The sequence below is a fragment of the Falco naumanni genome, chromosome 1 (genome assembly GCF_017639655.2).
Source record: "Falco naumanni isolate bFalNau1 chromosome 1, bFalNau1.pat, whole genome shotgun sequence".
NCBI lineage: Eukaryota > Metazoa > Chordata > Aves > Falconiformes > Falconidae > Falco > Falco naumanni.
Genome location: NC_054054.1, coordinates 77,519,718 through 77,536,197, shown reverse-complemented (window position 1 = coordinate 77,536,197; position 16,480 = coordinate 77,519,718). Strand labels below are relative to the sequence as shown.

Below are 16,480 nucleotides of genomic sequence, written 5' to 3'. Positions count from 1 at the left end.
GGTGGTGAGGTTTAAGAGGAGAAAACCCATCTGGCTGTTGCTCACTATGAAGTTATAATACTTGGTTTGAATGTGTTTCAGGAAAATTATTTATTATCAACAGAGGAACAATGGAAGCAAGTTAATTTACATACTGCTTGTAAATGTTTTGTTAAATGAATTGTACATTTATAGCAATATCAGAAACCTTTAACATTTTCTTCACAGAAGTGTCGTTAGTAAGGAATTTTCTTTTCTTGAGAAGTTTCACTGGAACTTTTTATTCTGTCAGTTTAATCAGTTGCTCAGCAAAATGAAATAGGGAACAGCTTTGCAGCAATCATTACAGAGGCTGCTGTTGGCAGTACAACGTTTTCCTTTAGGTACAATAAATATAACACTTCCTGTCCTTGCAAGTCTAATATAAAGAAATGGTCCTTCAACCATCATTTTAATGCCTGCTTAAGGTGGGGGGTGGAGAGAAAAGCCTGTTATCTCCCTGTTGCTGCCTTTAGGATGCATATTAATTATGCTATCTCCAGCTATAGACTTGCCCACCAGCCGGTGTGCTGCCCATAAGGGGGCACCCTTGATTGCAGCCTGAGGGACACCAAGTCCATCACACTGATGAGCTGCTTCCAGGGAGTTAACAGAAGAAGGTGTGGTACTTGCATAAAGCTGGAAAGACAGACATTTGACAATGGTATTGGTACCCACTTCGGTGCTGCTGTGGCATCCAAGCACAGCATCCATCATGTAGCCATTTCTTTTTAAATGTAAAAAAAGCATGGCTACTGTTGCACATTTGCTTCTGAAGAAGGGGTAGAAAGAACCACATGTTTTAAACCTATATCCACTATTCTGCGAAGTCAAAAGGTTTAACTGAATTCTAAGTTTGCCCAACATGGGATAGCAAGTGATAGCAACAAAGAATGGCTTTGGGCTTTTGCATACTTCCTTGCCCAAATCTGGATCCCAACTGGTGTAACACTGGCTGTGTCTGGACAGAGTAGATGCTGCTCATCAGCCACCATGACACAAGGTCTCAATCCACATATCATCCATGGTAGGTGTCAACCAGAATATGCTGCTGCTGCCTTCCAGCCCATATGCACAGTGGTTCTCCCCTCAGGGACCAGAGCATGGAAGGGGAAGGGAGACAGTGCATGTCTGTCTCTATAACTTTGTTTCAGGGTTAAGTTGGGGTACACTCAGTGCATACACAGATCTAGAGGCCAGGAGGTGCTGTTGAGTCCTGAAATGTAGGCCCAGAAAGCTCCAGGTCAGAGGAAAACTAACATCCAAGTTAATTTGAGTCAAGCACAGATGAAGATCAAGATTCTTACTACATGGGCATGATCTCTAACACAGAAGCTCACTCAGCTTTGGTTATGAAGGAGGCTGATTTATAACTCCAAGACAATCCCCTCCTTCCTTAGGGGCTCAAAGACACTTTTATTACCTCTAGAAGGAAGATATATACCAGCTACATTTCTCACTTTATAGGGAAGGAAGCTGAAACGGGTTTAAGCCCTCTTCTGTGCTTGCATTTACCTTGGGCTAGCAGATTACGTGGGGCTCAGATCCATGGTTATGAAATGCCTGCTCAAAGTTTATAAGCAGTATGTATTTGTGGCTATATTAATGTTCAGGACCAAGTTACTAGAAAAAGAAAAGAAAAAAAAGACAACTGTCTGCCCATTACTTTACTACACATTTCCTTTTTCAGGATAATAGCTCTAATTACAAAGACCAAGTATTGTCACCTGGTTTGTTACCTTCTACCTTCGTGCATAACAACACTAACCTATTTCCTCATAAAGTATCTCTCAGTACATAGGCTTACTGTCCCCTTTAGGTATAACAAATCAATCTAGACTTTTTTTTTTCTTTTTTTAATAGCACGCAAATTTTCTTTTCTGTTTGCAACTCTGGAAATGCATGGGAAGCACCATGGCTCTGAATCAATGCGAATGGAGACGATTCCTGTTCTTATTGCAACCTTGCTTGTTGCCCAAATCCTGCTTGTTCAGTGGAAGCAAAGACACTGTCGATGGTGCAATGTGAATAGCTTGTCAGAAAGACAGCAGGTTTGGAGCTGTAGTGGTTAAGACATCATCTTTCTCAACTAACAGTTGGGAGTCATGACATACTCCTAAGTGTTTACACCTAGACGACCGAGCCTCTGTGGAAAACAGCAAGCCATGGCTTTTGATCAGGTGAAGAATAGCTTTTATGTAGGAAGAAGAAACAACTTGTATTTTATTTTCTGTGTATGCATACTGATACTATAGTCAGTTTTTAGCAGGTGAAGGCTTTTAAGGAAAAGGCTTTGAGTTTTCAAACAACTGTCTAATAATGGACTAGGTAGGAGAACAAAGTCACTACCCTTATCCAGCTAAAGTAACACTACAGAGGGTTTACTGAATGAATCCAAGACCTCTATTCATCAAGTTACTCATGCACAAGCCTAATTAGTGAGAAAGCTTGTCTTGTGGTTAAGGTGATAAAACTGGGGCTTACGGTGCTTCAGCTCACTTCCTTTCCCCTACCACAGACTTTTCTGAAAACCTGAGAAAACTAGAGTGACATGATTTCCACCTCTGACCTCCCTATTCAATAGGTAAAAAAAAAAAAAAAAAAAAAAAAAAAGTTAGGCATCTCAGAAAGGGACAGTTCTTAAAAAGCAATGTGAGTTTTAAGTGAATGTTAAACAGATATGGGGATTACACAGATGTTTCAGACAGGCAGAATTTTAAGCACACAAGCAGCTGCTTAGTTTTCCCATCTTCATCAGCTGTTGAGTGCCCTAAGCCATTCGTAGATTGAAATCCAATTTTTGGTAAGTGAACTTCTTAATAGTAGTAGCATCAATAACTGTCACAATCAATACTTTATGTTTTGACAATTGCTCTTCAGACTCTAAAGCATCATACCTCCTGATGTGACAGGTCTGTTAAACGCTAAAGAACAAAACCTTGATACAATTTACAGAAACTGTTTTAGTATGGGATATAAAACCAGCCTTATCTATGACAGCTTTACTGTTAGTGGAGTTTCACAGTGGCATAAAATTGCAATACAGAGATTGTGAAACAGGCTCTTCAGCTATACTTTACAGCTTTAGGAGCAGTGATGAGATGTTTCTCATGGCAGCATATATACAGGTGAAGTGTCTAATGAAATCATAGGTAGCACAGCTCCCTGAGGATTTTAGATTCATGTCACTAATTCTCTACCTTTAGAAACACACAATCCTGACCCTGAGCACACACAATACCTGAGCACGTATAGCATAATCATATACAATATTGCTTTACCATTATGTTCTCTTTAACTTCTCTTCTAGACCAGTTCTGCTGTATGATTCAATAATTTTATGCTCATGTCAGCATCTCAGTTCAGGCTTTTCAAGTATTTTTTCTATTAGTTTTTGTCTTATTGATTTCAACAGACCTTTAGACTAAAGAACACAATACTGAAGTGACTAAGTCACTCACACTGTCCATGTCTTTGTTTTCCATTGAAAATATTTTGCATGAGACTGGTATTGAATCAGTGCTGATACACACCTGAATTCTAAGTATGCATGCAATGATAAGCAGCTTGGAAAGTCCCTATCTGACTGGGAAAACCTGTGGGAATCTAAAAAGCTTGCACTCTGTTGCTTTGGTGTTATCCTCCTTAGCAGTACTTAAAGCTGACACGTACTACGTAGGCCTAACCTCTGTCAAAAATGCCAGTCGCCTACACCTCTTACAGTCTTATTACTTGTTTAGCTTAGTCTTCAGCAACTGAAGCTTCATTCCCAACTATTTGTTTACGGTAGCCAGTCACACCTACACAGCCAATATGGAAAAAAAGTACTTTTAAATGCATTTAGTCTAATTTAGGGAGGCTCCAGTACAATTACAGCCATTGCAACACTTTAGTAAGACTGTGATTTTTTTTTTTTTTGAGTTTTGCAGTGCATTTCAAAACAAAACAAAAAAAAACCCCAAGACCATCTGCACTAGAAACACGTTGGGGCCTCAATTTTCAGTGCATAGCTGAGTGGCAGCAGCAAGACCTCCTTCTCCAGTAAAAGAGGAACAGAAACAGAGCCTCTTTCAGTAAAAATAGTAGCACCAGAAGCTGACATTTGCACTGAGAATGAGAAACTCACTTTGCACTTTTTGGCCGTTCCGCTTCATGCTCTCTTTAGTTGGGAGAGGAATGTTTTCTCACACCTACCACCTATCTGTGTATGAAGTTACTTTACAATAGTGAATGCTACTTACAGTGTATCTCTGCCAGTAGATGGATATTGCATTTATTCCATGTTAGGTAACAAGAGTGTTTGTCATCAAAGCAACTTACAAGTTTGTGTATTAATTGCTTTAATGTTTCATATCCAGATAGTTTTATACAGTTTTTGAACATATTGTTGATCTCATTGCATTAGCTTGCTTTCTTTAAAAGTATGTCATGCAGCAAAGTTAAAGTTAGAAATTTCTGTCAGCATAGTAACTGCCAAAATCTGATCCACTGTGCTTTAAAGGGTAACAAATAGGACAAACGTTGATACAAAGTAGAATGATTAATGAGATCCTTACCCAAGACATATGAAAAATAACTAGTACACATTGTTATATTAGCTAAAGAAACCTTCTGATTTAGGAGCAAAAACTGTAGATAGTCACATTTAGGATTTAACCTACTTTGTTAATGCATACAGGAAATTGTCCATTTAACATAAAAATAAACAACAAGATCTACTGCTTCCCTAAGTACAGGCAGGTCTAGACTTCTGCATTACAGTTCTTCCAGGTGGCAGTTATTATGCTTGTGTTCACGTGCATATCATTTTTGTTTGATTTGGTAGGAAACATTTAAATAAGTCAAAAATTGAAAAAAAGCCACATGCTCACTAAAAAGAAAACAGCCCTCTACTTTTGCTTGCTTATGCATTTCTCTTCCTTGCTGTCCAGCTTTTGACCTTTTGGTTTATGCCTGTGTAGTTCACATACAGGTAGGTTATGCGCAGCAGTATCTAATACTGAAGAAAAGAAACCAAACACTTTCCCCTGCCTGTAACAACACGCTTGCATCTTTAGGAGCAAAAGAGAAGAGAAATTGGATGAAGAGGTAGAACACATTATTTTCAACGGGAGGCTCCAGCTCTTTGCTCAAAAACTGCTTTTTTTTTTTTTTTTCTCCTATTTTCTGTCCCAAGAAATCAAAGAAACAAGTAGCCAGCCCTCCATTACATATCATGGCTTGGAAGGCAGCATCAGGCAAACCTTTCTGTCTGATTCTTCGAGGTCATGGTGGGTGTTTGCACATATACATCCCTGCTTTGGATGCTTACGCAATTCTTAGACATAGTAAGAGCTCAGAGGGAATTGCACAGTCCTGTTAGTAGAAATAAAACAAAGGATTGCAGTCATTGACTCCCCCCCCCCCCCCCCCTTCAAAGTGCTTTGCAAACATGTAAGGAAGAAAAGTTTGGTTTCTTTTTGAAAGAAAAAGGAAATGAAGGTCCAAGGGAGCATAAAATCAGCCCTAAATGGAAAGGGCATTCATTAGCTTGCTCAAAAAGAAAAAAAGAAAAAAAAAAGTAAAAAAGCAGCTACTACTTACTAGATGCAAGAGAAACAGCAACAGCATGTATCTTCCAAAAGAGCCTTATCCAGGCTTATCAAGAATGTAAAATATCTCCTGGGGGAGGAAAAAAAACAAAACAAAACAAAACCGGGCATACTAGGAAAGCTCCTATTTCAAAGAGGCCAGAGCAAAAAAGTTGCAGCAAAGCAACCAAGGCTCAGCTGTAGATAATTTTGGCAAGAGGGAAGAGATTACCCTTCACCAGATGGCTACGTATAGAGTAACAGGGGTGTTATCCTAGCACGAGGGGGCGGGGATAAGGAGTAGGTTTTTTCTAGTAAGTCTTAGCCTGAAATAAAATGTAGGCTACTGACAACTGTGGGTGGTTATTTTTCTAGATCGTTGCTGACATTTGGGGTTAACTCCCATATGATGAGGAAGCAGATTAAAGAAAATAATAATTTTTCAGTTACTTTTGAGAATTTTATTATTGTTATTTGAAATTTAAAAAAATAAATGTGGAGCCTGTGTTCTGCCAGTTCACATTGTAAAAATCTGATTTTTCAATAGGCTTGTATCTGTGTTCAGATAATGCTCTCATTTCTCCATTTCACTCACAAACTTTGCACTCCTCTAACCCAGTAAGATGTGCTTGCAACTGTAGTATGTGCTCTGGGATGTGAGGTGGCAACAAAGAATCCTAGTCAGAGAATTAACATCCTTGAAAAACCATTCCTGCCTTGTCCTAGCCTATCTTATTCATTTTTCTCAACATAAAGGCAGCAGTCTAGCATATCAAATGGAGAAGGAAGGGAAAAGCTTATTAGTGCTTTGACTCTGTACTTTCCCAAAGGAAATTCTCACTATCAGCTGATTCCTATATATACTATCCTGGTACTCAGCTGATTCCTATAATGCAATTTGCTTGCTGTCAGAAGCTGTCTATTGATGAAAGTTAAAGAAATATTATATATGCGGACAAAATTTTTCTCCTCTTGCATAACAGAAGTCTTAAAATATCTGAGATAAAAAGGCAGATTTGTCATGGTCTCCGAACAATCTCAAAAACAAAAGCTTTACATCTAGTCCCATAGGTGGTTGCCCATTTTACTGATTGTGTATCTTGTACCATGTGACAGTCATGTAATGAGAACTTACTTTGGAATACAGTTGAAAAATGAAGCAGCATAGTTATGACAGCATTTATTTCTATACCTAAGTAATAAGGCAAATCTTGAAAATAAGGTTGGTTGATTTACTTAATATAGAAATCCCTGCCAGTTTCCAATGTACTATCAAAGTATAAGCACATTATTTAAACCTTAAAAAACCCCCAAACAGCTGATTTATTATTTCTTCCATGCATATGTTTTTGAGTATTTGAATATGTCCACATCAAAAGGAACTAGATTTTTAAAGAGTCAGTTAGCTTGCATTGCCAAGTTAACAAGTTCTGGTAAGGTCAGTCCCTCACAATAAATCTAATTATTACAGTTATTTTCTTTATGTATGCAGTTTTCACCATATGCTATAAGATGGAAAGGACAGCGGAATAATGCTCTTCTGCTGAAATTGCTGGTGATAGGCATTCTTACTCGCTCGGAGTAGTGGGAGCATTGTGAGGGAAGCAGAGGACAGATGGACATTTTTCACTCGGTGCTTGTATGACCTATTTAATCTGCATAATTAGACAATGGGAAAGTTGTCTATGATGCTGATGCTGACTTCACTTCTAGGTCTTTTTGAGCTCATTTAAAGTACGGTAATGAGAAAAACATTTTACCTTTGGGCAGCAATCTGATTTGTCAGGAAATTCCTCTTGCTATGATGGGTGGATGAGGAAAATTTGGAATAATATGATCCAGATGTTAAAGCTCCCATTTAGCAGCAATACAGATGTATTATTTTATGGAATTGTCCAGATGGTGACCTTTCAGTATTAATAATAAATCAATACTGTGGGTTTCATCTGCATAACTTGATTCCTATCTTTTTCCTCATTTAAATGACAAAACACTAATAAATTTCATGTAGAGGCTAATAGTATTAAAATTCACAACCTGGAAGACATAAAAATCAATAAGAAAATTCGAAACAATTACTGCAAACAATATATACCAATTGATCTGATAACAGCATCCCCAGAGCAAAGGTTGTGATACTGTTTTTTTATTTAATTAGCATTTTATTTTACAGCTAACATGATAACAAAGTTCTGTTACAGGTTTGTATTAGAAAGTAACTACTTTACCGAAGATGCATGCCTGTTCAGTTTGGGCTTTGTCACTTCAGACTTTACTTTCAGTCTACTGAAAAAAAAGCAACGCACAGCACGTAAGCGCATTGGAGGAGGATCATATCCGACTAGCAAGGCAGGCAGGCAACAAGGAGCCTTTGGTGGCTTCTGGTGAAGGCCAGGAGACCTCAGGCTCCATGTTCAGGGATGTGTGTGGACCACTGACCTGCAGCATGCCAGAAGGGCTGTGCAGCATGGAAGGAGCTGTCATTTTTATGGTCACAAGCAGCAGACTTGTAAAGGTCACAAGCAGGTCCTGTAAATTCAGGTGGTGAAATGCATCAGTGATGTGATCTAATGATGCTGTGTGGTAATGATTTTACAGGAGTTTCTATCTGTTAATATATTTAAACCTACATTGTGAAATACCAGTTTGCTCAATAGTTATATGCTTTCTGGGGTTTCGGGCAGTCTTTTCTAAGTGTCTTTTTCTTAGAAGAATCATAATCCAGTCCTGCTTCAACTGAAATCTGTGGCAAAACTGTGTTAGGTTTTACGGGGAGAAACACACATTCCTTCAGAATTCTACTTCTTGGATCAAGGAAGGAGATTCTTCTTCCATAGAAATAGCTTTTTACTCTAGATGGATTGTGCTTTTTGTTTGCTTTTAAAAAAATCCCCCTGCCCCAAATCAAACAAAAATTTGAAAATCATCTCCCCTTAGATTTATTTTTCTTTATTTTTAGTAACCTGTCATGGTTTAACCCTGGTGGTAATTAAATGCCATGCAGCCACTCACTCACTCCCTTCTCACCCAGAGGGATGGAGAGGAGAATCAGGATGGAATGTGAAACTCAAGGGTTGAGATACGAACAATTCAATAATTGAAATAAAATAAAAATGAAAGAGCAACAATAATAACAACAATAACAGTTATAATGAAAAGGAGGGAGAGAGGGAGAGGAATGAAATCCAAAGGGAAAGGAGGAAAGAAAAACAAGTGATGCACAACACAGCTGCCTGCTGACCGATGCCCAGCCAGTCCCCAAGCAATGGTCAGCTCACCCTGACCAATGCTCCCCAGTTTATACACAAGGTGTGACATCACATGGCATGCAATATCCCTTTGGCTAGTTTGGGTCAGCTGCCCTGGCTGTGTCCCCTCCCAGTTCCCCGTGCCCCTCCAACCCTCTCACTGGCAGGGACTGAGAAACTGAAAAGTCCTGGACTCAGTATAACCCTCACCCAGCAACAAACCAACCCATCCGTGTGCTGTCAGCAGCGTTCTCACACCAAATCCAAAACACTGCACCAGCTAATAAGAAGAAAATTAACTCTATCCCAGATGAAACCAGGACATAACCTTTCTGTAAAAATGCAGGAGCTAACTCTACAAACATGTATTAAAGTCAGTCCTGCTTTATCTTTGTCATCATTAGGCTTCCACAATTCCAAATCCACAGTTCATTGATGTAATCACGGAGAGAACTGACGTTACAGGGCTTTTGACTCTTCAGTGGGTTTCACATATTTGCTTGTTGGAAAAGAAGTAGAATATTTCATCACTGTGGGCAATTCAAGCAAATATACATACCAAGTTTGAAATAATTTCATTTAGAAAAAAAGGTTCAAAAGTTCAAGCCACAGCATTTTGTTGTGCTGTAGGAAGAGTTTTCAAGAAAAACTTTTGGTGCTGTGTTTGTGTAACTGAGTGGCATCCCAAACTAACGCAGCCAAATGTGCCTTTCTAAAAGTTTGTAAAAGCACTTCTAAGGCTTAAAGGCCAAACTGCCTCCACCAGTTTCAGAAAGCTGCTCCCAAAGATTTAGTCCTGCAGTCACCATATACAATTTGAGCTAGAAAACAAACCTTAATGTTTTTTTCAGTAACATTAATTCTATGAATAGGCAGTTTAGTTTTTTGAGGATTGGATGTGGGAGTCTGATGAATTGTATCTCAGTGTTATAACCATTTACTACACTGGGATTATTAATTATTTACAGGGTGCAAGGCAGACTAACATTGTACTTTAGGGTCAAAGGCTCTCCTGTGTCAGATGCTGCACACGTCACATTTTTTTTGTACGAGTTTTACAGTTTGGTGATCTGTTAATCAAATCTAACCATGCAAAATGGAGCCATAGGATGTCGTTACTTGGAAATTTCTGTCTCAGTTTGGCCAAGTTGGTCACACTGCTGCAGATGTGGGTCGTTCCTCTTTATTTCACTGTCAGACCTTACTGGTGGAGATCCTGTCCATGTGGGGAGTGCTCTCAGTTATTGCCATTCAAATCACTTTCAGAGCAACCCACAAACCTCCCTTGGGAAGAACACCACAGTATGTCCTTTTTTGTTGGTTTTGCCTTTTTTGGTTTGTTGTTTGTTTGTGGGTTTTTTTTGGTATTGTTTCTTATAGGAAACCTGTAGAAGGAGAAAAGCAAATAAGAATTTCCTGGAACAAATCTTCACAGATTACAAAAAGTGTGATTAACAGTTACATTTGAAGTAATCTTCCAACTGCAATATGAATAAGTTCCTCTAAACCACTGTTTATCAAACATGGCATGCAAATGAAAAATAATTAAACAAGAGTTAAAATTAAATTCATTCCATCAGTTCCATCTTTGTTTTTCATTTTGCAGACCCTTACCATCAGCAGTCATCCCAGGTGTGACTGAGCCTGAAGAGCTCAGTTTGGTATATATACCAAATAGTTTGAATTTATTCCTTAGAGCTCCCTCAGCTTCCATAAAGAGAGGTCTGTAATTCTTCCTTCTCCAGCCTTCTGAAACTCTGCCTCTCCACCCTAGACTCACAAAGACAGCTATTAATGGGTCAGAGGTTGCTTCTGCTAGGTTTCAAGTATTTTAGATAAATTTCATTGGTGGTATACTGAATTGACTGTATCTGACTTACCTTAGTTGTATTTTACCTGTTCTTGGCCTGCTCTGGCCTATGTCTCTCTCCCTTCTTCACAATTTCCAACTGTTAGTTTTAATTATGTTAGGCATCTGTTTACAATTAGCATTTCTTGTGAAGACTGAAGCAAACCGAAAAGGTTTGGTTTTTTTTCCTGTACTTTTTCCTGTATTAGAAATCAAATTCACCTTTAAGTAAGGGAGAAATACAGAAGTGTAAAACTTCCATTTAATTTATACAAATACTTCAGTAGAAGCTACATATGTGGCATTTTGTACCACTCTGCAAAATATGCAAGGTCTTAAGCAATCTCTTTTCTCTTTTCTGTAGGTTGGTCTACAAATGGCTTCTCCTGATCTATAAACTGAGTTATGTGATTGGAATTGTGGGTTATCTAGCCATAATATTTACCCTGTTTGGATTTAACATGTTCTTAAGGTGGGTATCTTCAGGTAAAACTGGGATTGGCAACTGTTACGATTCTCTATTTGATAGATTTTAATTTGTTTGTAGTGAAATTGCTCTAGGCTGGCCTCTTCACCACCCACCTCAACAAGTGAAATCTCTTTTATGTTGCGTAGCTGTAGGTTCTCTTACTTCTTTATTTTCATTACTGCAAAGTTGGTGTGAAGTTTGATATTTAGTCATTTTGCAACTTAGTTTGTGGTGTGAAGAGAGGAGGGGAAACCCCTTAAACTTCATACAGCCACTGTCTTCTCTTGTTTAATCCCCTAATTTAACTGCTGAGTTAACCTGCAGTCCTTCATTTATGTACCTGAAGGATATGAGACATAAAAAGGCTTGACATGAAGGGTAAAAATAGATAAGCACATTCATATCAAAACCACATTATAATAATCTCTGATAATCACCATTTCCCGCTCTACCAGGCTATAAAGTTGCTAGGATTTTCTCTTTTTATTTTGACTGTTGCCAAAGGCAATACTGTATGTCCAGATGATTCCTGACCTAACCTCTTAATCCAGCTAGAATTTTTGCATGGGTAGAATTTGCATTTTCTTTATGCTTTTCCAAGCTTTCTCTCTGACTGGTAGTCCAGTCAGAACTACTGTGCTGGATTCTGTGAGGCATCGTCTGACCAGAAATTCCAGGGATTCCTCAAGATTGTGTAGATCAACTACATAATGCATCTGCTCCCTTAAATGTCTGATTTATTGCCCGTATATTGCATAGTTGATTAACCAAGAAGTACATAACTCTGATGGAAAGTTCTTGGCAGAAACTTAACAGTTTTGTATTACCAATAATGTGAAGATTTATTCTGTTCAGGTATTTTATTTAACCAGCTAAACTCCCTCACCAGTGTATTTTAAAGATATAACTGTGATATTTGTTGAATCTATTTTAAAGGTTCTTACTTTGTGCCCTGTGGCAGCAGAAACGACAAGTCCTTTTTAATGCTGAGAAGCTCTGGTATTACGAGTATTTGGTAGCCAGGTTTAAGTCTCCCAAGACCTGTAACACATACAGTCTCAGAGATATGACAACAGATATTAATATTTTTGCAGACTATTTTGGGTTGGGGGCGTTTTGGGGTAGGGGGTTAAATACTACTTGCTCCAATTTAGCGAAGATTTTATTACAAGGAATTTGTATTCAGGAGGACAGTGGGCTTTTAGCTACATTACTTAACATTTCTTTGACTGGTCTCTTACACCTGATTGAGATTTGGCTGATCTTGTTGCTTCTGCAAAACAATGAAATGTATCTAATTGTTCTCTATAATAATAAGACTCTAAGCAAAGTCCCTTTCTAGAAGAAACTGTCAGCTTGGCCTTGCTGTAACAAAGCTGAGTAGCTGTGGCACCAAAAGCAGTTCATAGCCTGCTTTCAACATATCTTGCTGTCAAGTATGAAGGTGTCTGCTGCTGCAAAAGAAAATGAAACTAAACCTGAAGTTTGAAGGAAGCAGGAGCTCACTGAAGTAAAAATCTCATTGCTATTTTATTCTGGCATTTTGGTCAAGAACAGACTCGCCCAAGTGCTCTTGTGATTTTTATGACAGAATCGAGTCTGTTGATTCCATGGATTTTGCTGTGACACAGCTTTTTAACAGGCTGTACTTTAAGAGTGATGGGAAGACACTTTGCAGGGATCTGTTCTGACTACATGGCTTCCACCATTGGTGTCAGTGCTGGGCATCGTCATCCTGAATACTGCTTGTAAGGACTGGAAGTGAGCTCATGAAGCTCTTGTGCCCCTGAGTTCATGAGAATAAAGTCTACTGGATACTCTTGCAGTAAAGTAACCTTGCTTTTCCTTGAAGAGACCTGTTTTTGTGCCATGGACAATCTGTTGAACTCCCTTGTTCAATGTTATGGTTAGAAGAATAGTCTTACTGAAGTAGCAGCCAGTGACATATGCCAGGGCCTGATCTGGGGTTTCTAACAGGCAGGTCCCTATGTACGAAAGGCTACGTAATTTTCCTAATTGCCATAGGAAGACAAGCTTTTTACTTCCCCCAAAAGCCTCTTCTTGCCCTTTCCTTTTTATAGCTCTTATCTTCCCTTTCCAGATAAAGTGATCATCTCAGCACAATTCTCTTATATCCCAGTTACTTAAAGTCAAGCAGAGGGTTACTAAAGTTCTTGCATCAGCAATAAGATTTTAATTATTTCTTGTTAACTGTGCATCCCGGCACTAGTAAACTAAGACCACTGCAGCCATTTTCATGCTGTCCTTATCTTTGACAGCACTTAAAATGTGTTTATGCATCCTTGACTATAAGCAAATATTTTGTTGTTCTTTGACGTTTTTTTCCCTGTAAACTTGATCTTGACAGTTTTACACCACCAGTGGCATACCAAAAAGGGATTTGTCCAATGACATCTGCACAGTCCGCAGGCAGAAAATTTTTGTGGATATAAAAGAAGAAGGGATCATTGAAAATACCTACCAGCTGTCCTGTAATCATGTGTATTCTTTCCATGTAATTATGGAATTGTTGTTTTCTCCTGTTTCGTGCCGCATTAAAAAAAAAGAAAAAGCAACAGCAATAAATATCAAGAAAAAAAGGAACCAAAACCACATTCAGAAACAACAGCACATAAGTAAAAATAGGACCGTGAAATACATTTCAGTTCTATGACATAAGCTGAGGCCGCACAGCTTTTTGACAAACTGATGCAAGAGTGGCCATAACCCTACAGTTTCAGGCCTAAGTGCACCTTCCAGGCACGTTGTGCACAGCCTAGGTGGCTGTGCCTGGCGCTGTGCTAGGCAGGATACTGCCCCATTGCTCAGGTCTGCTGATGCAAGCTCCCACATACAGCAGAGGATTTCCTCCAGCTGTGCCTGGGGCTGTGTTTGCTGGGTAGTTTCAAGGCAGATGTGGAGCCATTCTCAAACGGTGGCACTAAGATACTCTACAGTCTGACAGAAGAGCCAATGCCTCATAGTTTGGGGTACCAAACAGCTCAGTATTTTGCATTCCGGAAACTAAAATGAAAGGTGTCACGTACGTCCTGGAACAATGTTACTGATCACCCCCTTCTGTAGTTCATAAAAGTATCCTGGCTTCTTGTAAGCTGGAAAATATGAATACCAATGTGGATGTTCAGGACATTGGACTCAACTTTTAAAATAAATCTCAATATTCAAAATGTTTTAAGTCAGATCCCTGCAAAGTGTCTTCCCATCACTCTTAAAGTACAGCCTGTTAAAAAGCTGTGTCACAGCAAAATCCATGGAATCAACAGACTCGATTCTGTCATAAAAATCACAAGAGCACTTGGGCGAGTCTGTTCTTGACCAAAATGCCAGAATAAAATAGCAATGAGATTTTTACTTCAGTGAGCTCCTGCTTCCTTCAAACTTCAGGTTTAGTTTCATTTTCTTTTGCAGCAGCAGACACCTTCATACTTGACAGCAAGATATGTTGAAAGCAGGCTATGAACTGCTTTTGGTGCCACAGCTACTCAGCTTTGTTACAGCAAGGCCAAGCTGACAGTTTCTTCTAGAAAGGGACTTTGCTTAGAGTCTTAGGTTTGACCAAGTTTGCAGATGTAAGCACTGGGCCTTGTTTATATTTGAAAGATTCCTGAACAGTACACCTTATACTGGGTTTCATGAAGTTTCATCCATCTGTGGTTGGCAAGAACCAAACTTGCCCATACTGCCCTGAGAAAGATGATGTGGAGAGGATGTTAAGTAACCCATATCCTCTCCCTAACAAGTATGCTTTTGATTTGGCTTTTCTAAACCATAGCCTGATTACTTACTAATTCTTGTTTTGATCTGCAGTGGAGCGATGAGATGGCTACATTAAATAAATTGAAAACCAATTATTATTAAGGAACATTTATATTTAGGAAATATGATAGTTCTGTTTGGCTTTATCTTATCTAAGACCCCAAGCAAGCTAGGAAAAGAGAAGTGCATATGTATTTTCCTTCTTGATTTGATGACATCCTGAAATCATTTTTATAATGAGAGGAACATTTTAAAGAATGTAAATCACAGTTTTAGAAACACGATGCAGTCAATTTTGCTCTTTAATGAAATAACAAAACTGATATAATCCACTTTCAGAGCAAGTGCTGGTTTTTCCCTTTTCTATCGGTGGTTAGTAAACAAAATTTTTACTTTAGCAAATGAAATAAAAGATCTGCTGCTGCACCTGTAGAAACCTATTTGAGTTGAAGCCAAGTTTGGCTTACTTTTTTGAAGCTTATTTTAACCATTTGGGGGAGGATATTTAATTTGAACCTTATCCCTATAAAAAGGAAGTGAGTTAGAGAAGTTGAAAAGGCATTTCATAATTTTAACTCAATACTCTTTCTTTGAGCCTGGCTAAGAAAAACACCAAGATTTACCTATTGTTGCATTTTCTCTGCAGTTTCCTTAACAACAGATTAGGTGGGAACACACACATTTTGTGTGGACGTCTTTTCGCCCGGCTCTGTTATCTGGTGGTTTGGCAATCAGTTGTTACAGGTATTGTCCAAGGCATTAATTACCAAGTCTAGAATAGGACTCAGATTACTGGTGTGAATGCAAAACGTTGGATATTTACTTGTCTACAAAAATATATATCCTGTACTTAATTTCAAAAGACTAGAGAAAATAGCAGTTGGTTGAACTCTGGTTCTGCTATACACACTTTTACAGGATAGTGCCTCTTCAACTGTACAGTAGGCTATTAAAGTGGTTCTTTACTTTCTCAAAGTAAGAATTAAAAGAAATTGCTGCCTTTAATGGGAAGCCTGTGCTAGGAAAAAAAAAACAAAAACAACAACCCAATCTTATTTCTGAGAATGACTAGCCTCTAAAAAAAAGGGAAAATAAGTATTTTAAGATTGTTTCGTTATTAAATATACAGGTAGCAGCTTCTAGTTGAAATTCTGACTACAGAAAATTGTGCAGGAGACAAGGAGGAATTTAAGTCAAATAATGGCTTTGTATACAGCAAATTCTGAAGAATGGCACCCCAATAGTTTGTTCGTTTGGTTAAACTAAGGTAATACAAGATTACTGTTAGGTTTTTTCTCTCACCTCTTTGAAGAGCTGTTGTATCGTAACTCGTACATTTTCAAATGGCCATTTACAAAAAGCTCTAACTATGGTAATGTTTATGGTGTGCTTGGTAGATAATGATCCTGTATTAAGTTCTTTTTGACTTACCGTCACTGTGCTCAAAAGGCCCACCTTCCAATAACCAGCTCCTCAAACACAGGGGGATGAAGCTACAATCCCTAACCACCAATTGTGTATGTTGCTATTGGTTTAAAAAAAACAAAAC

General features: G+C 38.5%; 1 protein-coding gene across 1 annotated transcript; it reads left to right on the top strand.

The window, feature by feature from the left end:
- The first annotated feature begins 1,916 nt into the window (after window positions 1-1,916).
- On the top strand, window positions 1,917-14,963 carry RNF175 (ring finger protein 175). The gene is given in 8 exon segments (XM_040613172.1): window positions 1,917-2,042; window positions 9,985-10,048; window positions 10,051-10,138; window positions 11,050-11,157; window positions 12,746-12,806; window positions 12,808-12,867; window positions 13,523-13,675; window positions 14,793-14,963. Coding segments are annotated over 8 exon segments (831 nt in total).
- The last annotated feature ends 1,517 nt before the right edge of the window (window positions 14,964-16,480 follow it).